The sequence below is a fragment of the Poecilia reticulata genome, linkage group LG15 (assembly GCF_000633615.1).
Source record: "Poecilia reticulata strain Guanapo linkage group LG15, Guppy_female_1.0+MT, whole genome shotgun sequence".
Classification (NCBI taxonomy): Eukaryota; Metazoa; Chordata; class Actinopteri; order Cyprinodontiformes; family Poeciliidae; genus Poecilia; species Poecilia reticulata.
This window is the reverse complement of record NC_024345.1, coordinates 11,193,123-11,204,759: the sequence shown is the minus strand read 5'-3', so window position 1 is coordinate 11,204,759 and position 11,637 is coordinate 11,193,123. Positions and strand designations below refer to the sequence as shown.

The window sequence follows — 11,637 nt, the reverse complement described above, 5'->3', positions numbered from 1 at the left end:
TAAAATAAACTCTGTAGTTCTTGAGATACATTCAATTCATTTTGGGCATGTTATTTTCAGCCATATTGCTCAAAAGGAGGCCTAGAGTCGAAGAGCACCAAAAGGTTTCTCTAAATAGTATTTTCATGTATCAACACGTAGTTGCGTGTTGGCACAATGTTGGTTGTCCTTTTTAACCTAACCCTAACCCTCTAACCCTACCCTAATGATTGCTTTCATCAATCATTTCATATTTAAACACATTTGTCAAGTTTAAAACTTTGCAACTCCACAACTTTTAGTGACTTTTAAAAACTTTACTCAGATTCTCATTCCCACCAGCAGTGTTTTTTTGTTTTTTTTTAAAGGCTCAGCATTGCAATTTCCAAACTCAAGCAACCATACATTCATCTGTCTACACACATTTAACCTTCCCTTTTAGCTATTTATCAATTATTTTAAACATCTTATCCATGCAGTTTTAGATTTCCTTCTTGGTTTTAATTTTCTGCATATACTGTTCAGCCCAAAATTATGCATGACTTTGAAAGATGTAACGTTTTCATTCAATGAAAAGATGGATGTACAGGTAAAAGAACAGAACTGTTGCTCAGCTTGCCCTTTGTTCAGATAATCGGATCACAATGAGAAATTCATATCATATTCATATCGTGCTTCTCTCATATGTACCTCTTCAGCGTCGACCATCAGGTTGTAATGACTTGACTTATGCCGGACCAGGCATATTTTTAGTAATGTAAGCAACACTGAAGTAGAGCCACAATCTCCAATAATAAGCATTGTGAAAGCTGTGAATAGGTTCAACTCAGTCATTTTCTCTGTATGCATGAATTTTATCTGCCAGCACACACACAGTGTGTCTGTGATTGGCTGGATACTTTTCTTTTCTTTTAAAAATGATTTTGAATCATGAGTGAATTTCAATATTCCCTCCAATCCACATCTCTAACAAACTCAGAACATTCACACAGCAAGATGAAATGAGGGGGGAAAAAAGGCAAAGCTCTTTTATATAACACTGATAATAATAATGAAAAAGTTTCAGACTTTCCAAACTAAATCAATGATGACGGATAATATCCATCACTTTAAGTTAACAGAAAAAGTGTACTCGTTGTTCTGGGAACATTTATATCACTATCACTTAGTAGATTTAACTTGGCATTATGACCTGTGACCCCAAAGCGCTTCACACTACATTCAGTCATTCACTCTTTCATGCACACACATTTACATGCTGATGGTTACTTTGTAGCCATCAGCTGCCCTGAAGCAGACTGTCAGAAGTGAGGCTGTCATGCGCTGGTGCCACCTGACCTTCTGACCACCAAGTGGCCCAGAACACAACAACTAACACGGACAGAGCGGGGATTTGAACTGGCAACCCACCCAATAATTGCTCCATTATTTCCTATATTGGCTCAAATGAGTTTGAATGAGAAATAAAGAGAAAACAGCTACTCTGTCCAGATTACAGTTACTTTTTTTTTTTTTTTGCTCTATATGTAGGGGGGTCTTCAAAAACAAAAAATACTTTGTACATGTTTCAAATTTTTACTTGGATGTTAGATGATCATTGTTGGGAATACACAGCCATGATTTTAGTTTAAACCTGTTTACTTCATAAATAATTTAGCAACACTGGTTAAAAAAAGTAAAAACAATCAGGTTCTTACTGGATTTGGAGTCAAAAATTAGGCTAACAGACATTCAGCTAATTGACAACGATCAGAGCAATCCAAGTTTCTCCTTTAGAGCTGTGGCAAAACCGACTCAAAGCTTTAACTCATTTGAAGACAAATGATTCCTTCTGGGCTTAGCTGTAAAGATTTTATGGAGTTCCTTACTCATAAAATGTACTAATTAGGAAGAACGTTTCCTTCTGCACTGTTTGTGCAGTTCTTATTCCTGAGACATGCCTTCTGAAAATTGTCAAAATCCTTAACTCCTCTCTAAAATATTTAATTCCCCTTGATATTGCAGAATTCATATCCATTAGTAGAGCCACTACAGCTTCTGTTTTTTTCCCCCTATTCTAATCAAAACATGTTTTTCAGTTTATTTATGCTGTTGTTTATTGGTTTTGGTTTTGATCAAGTAGTTCTTCTAAAGTACCACTATTTTGGACAATATTATCAAGAAGAATGAAATGGTAGACTGATATTACCCAGTTATACATGTCAATGAAACCAGTTGAGACTGAAGTTACAAATTTTTCTTTGACATTGAATGCATGAACACTTCAGTTTGAATTTCAGCAACAGTAAGAGCATTTAATAATTTTTTGGTTTTCTTAGCCAAATGTACCAACACTTCTTACCCAATTTCTTGTACCCTGTGCCTAAAATCTGTTAATTGTACCTGATTTACTGTATCATTTTGTACTGTATCCCATTCTCACTGGAAATGTCTCTCTGCATCTGTGTACTGTCGTCTAGAAGAATAAGAACGGCAGAAGCAGTGTGTTTGCAGATTTTCTGTACCATCTGTCCCTCAGCTGATGACGGTTTAAACTTCACAACCTCTCCCAATAAAACGGCTGCCAACCTCAAAGGAAGATTGCACTCTGTCTGACCTTTATTTACATCTTTGAAGTTTTTGAAAGTGAAGCTCCAAGAGAGGGGCGAATGCCGAAACAGAGCCATTACATTTTAGATCTTCTGAAATAAGTCAGAGTGTATCTGGAAAATAAGCGCACTGATTCAATTTTTCCAAAATGTTCATGTTGCAGCCTTATTCCAAATTGTATTTAATTAATCAACCAATTAATCAAACTTTTACACACAAGTACACCATCATGACGGTGTGAAAATGTTCGTTGTGTTTTGAACGAAAGGATTAGAAATAGCAAACCGGTTGCCGCGCTGGTGCAGGGGTAGAGCGTGCGACTATTGTTAAAAGTGCAACTGTGTAATGCTGCTATGCTCATGTGTGCAAAAAAAAAGGTTTCAGGAAAATGCTTCATGTGGTGTTGGAAAACATTATAATACCTCATAACTTGTAATTGCAAATTTTATATAAAAAAAGTGACCAGGGTGCTTGGTTAGCTAAAATTTGAGAGCTATAAAGTGCTAAAGCCTTGTGCTTTCTCCCCCCATGCAGCTAACCACTATAATCATCTTCAATAGAAATGTTTTCCCTGGGGGAACTATAATTATCTTTAATGTAAATGTTTTCCCAAAGGGAAACGCACATCAGATACATCACAGGGCAGCACATCAGCTTCCTTTCTTGTCGAATTTTGAGTCATTACTTGAAATACCTGAAGGGACTGACGATCTGGAAAATATGGGTTATGATTTCTATGGAAATTCACACCGAAAACATGTAAGAAACCTGCTCAGCTCTCGAGTTTCACTGTGTTTAGTCAAATGTAATTTAATCCTTATTCTAGATGACTTCTTAATACATTTTTATAAGTGAACAAAGTCCAGAATGCAGCTCAAATATTTTCAAGGACACATTTTAAAGGTGTCCTTTAAAACGTATGAAACATACCACAGGAATAGTCTCCCACAGATACCATTTTAAAAACCGCTGCTCTCATGTGTTGTCACAGGTGAGCTATGTGCTGCTTAGCATTCGCTCAGTCTGCTGACATGTCCCCATGTGGCTGTTTGTTCAACACTAGACAGAACCAATGCAATCAAATGTCTTTCTGCCCATTCTTTAGAGAGAGCGAGAAGGACATCAGACCAAATTGGATTCACTGGCAGATAACATTTAGACTGAGAAACGGTCGGTTGTTATGCAGCAAGTCAAAAATTAAAGGAGCTTTATAGAAAAAGAAGCTGATCCCAGTAGATGAATCTTTAACCAAAGCTGTTGCATGTGTACCACAAGTTCAAGTATTGACAATATGAAAAAAAAAAAAAACAAATGCAGTGGAGCTAAGAAAAAGTCAATCTGTACACCATATGTACCCAGTCGATAACACATCTCTAGAGATATGCAGAGATACAACTTCTCGTGATCGCCAAGTTTGAGTGAAATTCCCCACTGTTTGGAAACAAAATATTTTTCAAATAGTGTGACAGAAAAAAAAAAAAGATGTTTTACCTGATAGCATTGTCCATGCGTGATACAGTGAGGTAGGCGGCCAGGTTCGCTGTGTAGGACGAACACACGATGAGGGTGAAAAGCCACCAGCTGCCCATGACGATACGCAGAGCCACTGAGCCCAGAATTGAGTCGCTGCCTGCAGGGTTGAGATGAAAGTGGTTTACAAGTCCACCCAGAAATGCATATCCCATTTTTACAGATTTTAAACAGGGCGATAAAACATCCCCTCCAGCAGCAGTAGAAGATATTGCCTTTTTTTCCCTCCAAATTAAGGGTTGGATATAAATAGCAATATGAAAAACTCCTCAAAGTCTTCACAACTCAGACATAAAGACATCAAGTTTATTATTTGAAACATGAAACAATGGTAAACCATTTCGAAGCAATGATCTTCAACTAATCCAAAGATTGCTTTTCTATTGACTGACAGAACAATCCACATGGGCTGAAATGGCTCCAATATCTGATTTGGAGTAAATGTCAGCACTGAACCAAGACAACAGATGTGAAATAAAAGTGAACAAAAAAACCTTAAATATGGCCCAAACTGTACTTCATCGTTATCGGGGGTCTTGAAGTCTGATTTATTTCACCTTATCTGTTGTGATGGTGGCAGGGAAATGGATTTTACAGCTGCAATATGCAGTGGATCGTTTTCTGCATTTTTTTTATTGGAGTTCTATTGGACTCTAGTGTGCTTAGATTTTTTAATGGTTTTTCTCATTGGTGGTCACATTTGTACAGGTACATATCTTTAAATTAAAATATTGTTAAAAAGTTTGAGCAGTTGAATTCAATTGGTGAAACTCAAATTGTTAAAACACAGATTGATACTGCAAGTGTTTTTTTTTTGTTGTTTTTTTTCTGTTAACTATGTTTACGATTTTCTCTTGACCATCGATCCATGGATTAGCCGAGGGTTAGATCTGGTCATTTTTCTGGATAATCGAGCTCAGTTATGCCATCGTCACTGGACAAAGTATTGGTACTTTTGGTCAAGTTCTGCTGGAAAAGGTAAAGAAGCATCTCCATAAAAGCTGTCAGCAGAGAGAGGCATGTCGGCATTTCCTGATCTGACTTTGAGTTGACCAACACAAATGGATAACATAACCCCCTAAATCATCACTGACTGTGGAAACTGCTCATTCAAACTCAAACAACTTGGATTCTGTGACTCCAGAATCTGCTACCTTGATTTAAAAAAAAATAGATGACTAAATTCACTTTAGACCAATGGCCTGCAACAATGCTAGTCCTGGTCCAGGACATGTCTCTGTTTGGTTGCTCTTTAAGCATCGACAATCCAGGCCTTGTGAGACTTTTCCAAACTTTTGAATGGGGTGGACCTCCCTATCCTCATCTTGGCAGCTTTCCTTATTGCTATTGAACTTTTTTCAGTTCACATTTTTCCTTCTACTCGCCTTTCCACTAACATCCAGCTTGAGGTTTTCAGCTTTTGTAGCCCAGAGTACGGTACTTTATTTCTGGAAGGCATCCAGGACAACCTGCAGTGTCGAGATTGTTTGAACCGTGGCATAGCATCTCTGTGTTTGGCGGAAAATATTTACATATTGGTCCTCCTACATATTAATGAAATTTCTGAAAAATCACATTTGGGTTTCGTTTTTTTTATTTTTTATTTTTTACACCATAACCATGAAAACTGAAAGAAAAACACAGATCATTGTAATTAAACAGAACTTAAGTTCAACTGATTTACTCAAAAGACGACCATTGAAAAATTACTTTCAATGGATTTCCCATGCAACTAGCTTATGTGTAAATGTTGCAACTCCACTTTATGTAGCAACTATAGCATTGCTAATTTTTCTTTATCTTAAAATTTCTAAGCCTTGTTTCTCTTTATGTCAGATAAAGAAGCCTCATGTGTTCCAGTAACGTTGCTGTTGTGTTTTGGTAGTAGTCGCCCGTTGTCTGCAAAGGCATAAAAGAAAAACGGGTTTAGAAATGTATGAGGAAAAATGTCATCTTGAATCCTGATCCTAAAATGGAAAGCCATGGAAAATGTCATCTGAAAGTTTCAAGGATATGAAAAGTGATGAAAACATATTTGTCTGAAAGTGTCACAATCGGCACAGCTGAACCCTCAGGAAAGCTTGAAGGGAAAAAAACAAAAAACGAAAGGTCTTGTCAGATGTATCAGACTACGGCATCAATCATTTTTATTACACATGGCTCTGAGTTTGTTTTTATTAAGGTTACTGAATGTGAATTGTCCATGTGCAGATTTAATTGGCTCTAACCATGCTCCTCAGTGGGACACGCTTTCATTTATGAAATGAACTGATTAAACACTTTAATAATAATGAAAAAAGGTTTTATATCCGTTTGGTCCCTGGGATGCTTTGGATTATATCCTACCTCTGAATGACCCCCATATGGAACAAAAGAACAGTTCCTGCGTGGAAAAAAAAAAAACAAAAAAACTGCAGTGACACTCGGTATCTGGGGGTGAACACACAACATAAACCAGCTAAGTGCCAGCATACCATTATGGACTTCTCAGAATATTTGGATGCCAAGTTTCAACTACCAACAATGGCACACTAAGCATCAGCAGTCAGATCCATATCAACGTGCCTTACATCAGCCCCCTAGCTCCTTCAACAAAAAAACCCCACTTGAATCAAAAAGTGGCACCGCTGGAACGTTAGCCAGAAATGAGAATGTGAAAACGAAGGCAGATAAAAAGGCATGAATTTCCCTTCTCTTAAAATATAGTGGGTGTTGGGTTAAAAAAGGTTCACGGGCACTACGCCAGACTTTGATGGATGCAGTCTGAGCTTTAAAATCGGTCATTTGTTGCGACCAGACGTACCTGGATCGGCACCAGACGTAAAGATGGGGTGTCCTCCTGCAGAAAGGCACCTTTAAAAATGCTAAGGTGGGCATTTTGCCTGAAATTTTCCATCTACTGCATCAGCATTTGTTGCATGGTGACATCCGCATACGTCTTCCTGTTTATTGTAAGTTATTATACCTTAGTGGTTATGACAGCAGCCGGCAGGGACACTGCGTGTGTAATGTCAAAGATCAGCTTCTCTGTATTAAAAAAAAAAAAAAAAAAAAAAAAARWAAAAATTTTCCTGATTGGCTTAGAAATGTGCAGTTGAATGAAAGAGAGCCGTAAAATACTCTTCACATGTTCATCTGCCTTGTTGACTTACGGTGTTGTGTTTATGTGCACTGCAGAACAGTGAATCTTTATGAATAGACTTTGATCTGGAAGGAATAAAGGCTATTTTTATTTAAATTATAAGAATATTTATTGATAAGTGAAGCATAGTATAAAATAACCCTGCTAAATTTAGATTATTTTGGAGTAAAACTATAAAAAATTATACTTTCACCATTTAATAAGATAAATTTTTGGATTAATGTGTTTACTTGTAAAACAGAAAATAAAGCTATTTAGGTCCATAGGGGCCTAGGTTCAGACGTCTGATCTCAAAGCAATTTATTATTTACACTAGGTTGTGAATTTCAACTATCTGTAGTTGGGATGCGATATCAACAGCATAATCTGTTGTTAAAAGTACACCACAGTACCAAGAGGCTTCTGCACATTTTCAAACAGGATGGATAATTTTACTTGTATTTTTAATTAACTGACCTTGCTGCACGAAGGCCCCATAGACGATCCAGATGGCGCTCTGAAGTGAGGTAGAGGTGGGAGGTGGCGGATGGCCCGTGCTGCTGTGACATCTGACTGCTTGGATACGTCGCAGCAGGAAGATCATGATGCCCACTACAGGGATGGCCGCTGCGATGCATGCCCACACGGCCAGGTCGAACGGGGCAAGAAGAGAGAAAATGTTTATCTTTTCCTCGGACTTGCGCATCAGGATTCCCACGGAATAGTCCAGGTAGCGCTTGCTGAAGTCCACCACACTCTCCCGCTCCGGTGTGATGGTGATGGCAGATACGGCCAAGTCAGCTCGCTGTTAAAAGACACGAAGAAAAAAATAACCCAGCTGTTTTTGTTGTTTTTTTGCCAAAACTCATGCATTTGACCAGCATTAGTTTGCCGTTTCTTGACATTTAGGGTGTTTAGTAATTTAGTATGTTTGTGTTTCTGAAACAACTCAGATTCCAATTGCTTGTTTATTCATCCATATTTTTTTCTGAATACTTTTCTGTAGAAAAAACAGGAAACAAAACGATAGTTAATTTTTGGAGTATTCAGTGCAGGTCATTGTATCAATTTCTATTTAGGTTGAACTGCAATTTAATTTTTGCAGCCAGATGAAGATGGCTTGTGATGTGATGGTCTGATACACAGGCTCTTCTTCGTAAACTACACAATGAACTAACTTTTAGAAATATAATTTCAAGACGAGCATAGGAATTGCTCTCTTCCCGCAATCAAAAAGTACAAACCTTGCCAATGAGTTCTCCAATCATGCCATTCCAGGACCCATTAGGGAGAGCCGAGCCGTACTTCCCGTCGCCGACTTGGTAAATATCGTACTTGAAGCCCAGGATCTTGGCGAGGCCGTCCAGGACATCGATAGAAAAACCTTTGTATCGTTTGGGTTGACCCAGAATGTTTTCTGCCACCATCACAAAAGGTTCCTCCTGTTTTTAAACAGAACAGTCGCAGGTCCTTTAAAAAGCAGGTTTCAGATGATGTTACGTTCCGGACATATTAATATTGAGAAACATGTTTTATGGCCGAGTTTCACGCTCGGACTCTGAGAACTGAGGATGCTTTTACTCAATCGCAGACGAGTCATTTATTTCGATGCACACAAATCTAATGGTTGGGATATAGAGCTGCAAGCAGGACACGATCAGTCATCATAAGATGCCTTCATGAAAAGCTTTTGTATGTTCTCCATTAAACTTCATCCTCGTAAAATTGTTTCCTTAGCAACTGTTGATCCATAACAAAAGGCGCCATGGCAACTGCTATGGTCCATCAACGGGAAAATTGTCATTTCAAATTTATTGTCCCCCCCTACCCAACCCCACGGCTCCCCTTTATGAGTGGAAGTGTCATGGCAGTATTAAATAGGTGGAGTGAAAAGAGCCGAGCGGGACAGGGCGGGGGAGGGTGGCATGGAAAGAGGAGAGGTGTTAAAGTGGGCAGGGGCAAATGACTTGATGAAGTGACACTGCCAGGAGAACGCTGAGCAGAACTTATGTGAATAAATATGGTGGAGGGTAAATCATCTGTGAAAAGAGGAAAAATGGAGGGGAGGAGAAATGATTGAGGTAAAGGACGAGGGCAGAGACTCTGTGGTGAAAGAAATGCGGTCTTACTTTAAGAGACGCTGCTGTGCTTTAATCGTTTTCAGATGCATTATATTTCTGAGACAAGTGAAGACTTCTTTTTGCAGCATTACAAAAAAAAAATGCATGTGGAGCTGATGCTTGGTGCGCTCGCACTCAATGATCTTATTATTATTTGAAATGGGGCCTCGTCAACACATTTCAATGCACCTTCCTCTAAACTACTGATGACTTTCTAAATGAACGCTTATGATGTGTGAGCTGCTGGGAGTTTTATTGTTTAACTGTCCTCTCAAAGTATGATTGAAACCGGTTTTCAGTGCTTTTAGTGCGTTTCATAACCCTCTGGTGTAAAATTCCACCTCGTGCATGTTGGTGCTTACCCTCCTAACTGCATTTTTACTCCATTTGTTGACTTGGGTTAATAGATTCAGTGACTTTTCACAGCTTACCAGTAACGTCACAATCTTGAGCGTCACTCCCTGCATGCCGCTCTCTATCCGGTTCTCCTTGAGACTTCCGTTCAGGCCGCGAGTGGAGTCCCACGATGCCAGCTAAGGGGCGAGAGCAAAGAATCAGATAGGTTAGCAAAATGCACTGTGTAAAAAAAATAATAATGGAAATGCAAGTATCCTCTAATGGACAAAGATGCAGATAAATGTTGTGTTGATTATGTTTATTTATTTACGAAGCACATTAAAAACCGCAGCCATTACACAAAGAGCTGTTTGTAGAATAGCTGCAGGGAAAAAAAAAAAAAAAAAGATCCATCACACATGTAAGTCAAGAATCAATTTGCAGAAGAAAATTAAAACAATTCTGCTCGCAGTAATTATCCCCACATTATCGACCATCTTTAATTGATGGAGTGGTCCATGTTTGTTTACATCAACCCGCTCCCAGCAGTGGAGGGTGATTAACTGGTTTACAAGAAACGGGACCCTCGGTTGTGAAAGGAGTTTGCACCCATTCTTTACGTCTTACTGCACAAAATGTGCAAGACTATTAAAATAACAGGAGAGCACTTGAGGTTGACTTCATGCTCCCCAAATTAATCTACCACACATCCAGTTTGAGCCTTCGATGTCCCTTTGAGTGCCTTGGGTCCACACAATCCTTTACTTTTTAAACTTCTCATTCCACATGGTCAGCCTCTGGAGCCTCATCTCCGGTCTTCGAGGCTGATGTTTGTTAAATTCTTAATCAGCGCTGCAGGCTGGACAAGGATTCTCAAGGATTCGACACGTCATTTGGAGTGGCCTTTGATTTGAGCTGACAGAACAAGACTCGTGGCCCAAGGTCAAACCACAGTCCTATTGGGCTCCAGGAAGCACCGAGCTATTTTCCCCCCACTGAAATGACCTACACCATAGTGAGATGGAAAATTTGTCAAAAAAAAAAAGTTTTGTTTTTCTAAATGGATAAATTCCCAGGTAAATTGGTGGATTCCAGCTTTTCAATTTGAAGATGTGCTTTTAACTCTGTGCTTCCTAGAGTTGCATATTGTCAAGGTCAACATACAGTGTAAGTAAAGAGAAATCTGGATTAACAGACTGTATGGCTACCACCTGTACGGTACTTTAAACCCTGAAGGATTTGTACCGATCTGAAAATTTACAGTTCAGAAATCATTAACTACGAAGAACAAGACCAATTTCATTTGATTAAGCTCGTTTTCATTTGTTTAAAGTGGACTTTGTTTTTATTTTACTCGTGATTCAATAATAAAAAAATCTTCAAACATTGCTCTCTGTAAGCTTTAGTACCTTTGGCTATTTTAACGATAAAGTGTCTCAATCTCTGTAAAATAGCTCAAGCTAGGCTAGAGGGAATCATTTGCAAGCATCATTCTTGTTGTGAATTTTCAGTGGATTTTGGTCCAACTTTGGCTGGGCCATTCCTAATCCACTTAAAGAAAATCATGTACGTTCAAGCTTCTGCTTCAAAATGATGTGGTACTTTGTGTTGCTCTGTCACCACATTGCATTAAACGTGGCTGTAGAGAAACACTTTTGCAAGGCATTGGGAATATTGAATGTTATTTTTAGACGGCAAAACCCTCAGACAGATCAATTTTATCTTGCATAACTTTCTAATTTGTTCCTTTAGCCAATTAGCACTTGGGACGTGAAAGCTTGGTGTTTTTCTTAAAAATTGGTTTTCTGTGCTCGTCTTATCTCGGTTCAACTTTGAGGGAAGTACACAGGAACAAGTATATCTGTGTCACCAGCAAGATCCGAACAAACAGTCTTGAAATTACAAGTTGTGCATTTGAAAGAAATCATTACTTCTGATACACAAAGCAGCAACAGAGGCATT

The 11,637-nt window shown here is 38.6% G+C and overlaps 1 protein-coding gene across 2 annotated transcripts in view; it reads right to left on the bottom strand.

The window, feature by feature from the left end:
• grid1a (glutamate receptor, ionotropic, delta 1a) overlaps positions 1-11,637 on the bottom strand; it is a 240,849-nt gene that overhangs the window by 11,793 nt on the left and 217,419 nt on the right. For both annotated transcript variants that reach the window (XM_017309069.1, XM_008429213.2), the window contains 4 exons: positions 9,771-9,872; positions 8,464-8,661; positions 7,697-8,024; positions 4,060-4,198 (listed from right to left, as the gene is read on the bottom strand). In XM_017309069.1, coding sequence (XP_017164558.1) covers positions 4,060-4,198; positions 7,697-8,024; positions 8,464-8,661; positions 9,771-9,872 — 767 coding nt within the window. The remainder of the gene's footprint in view (positions 1-4,059; positions 4,199-7,696; positions 8,025-8,463; positions 8,662-9,770; positions 9,873-11,637) is intronic.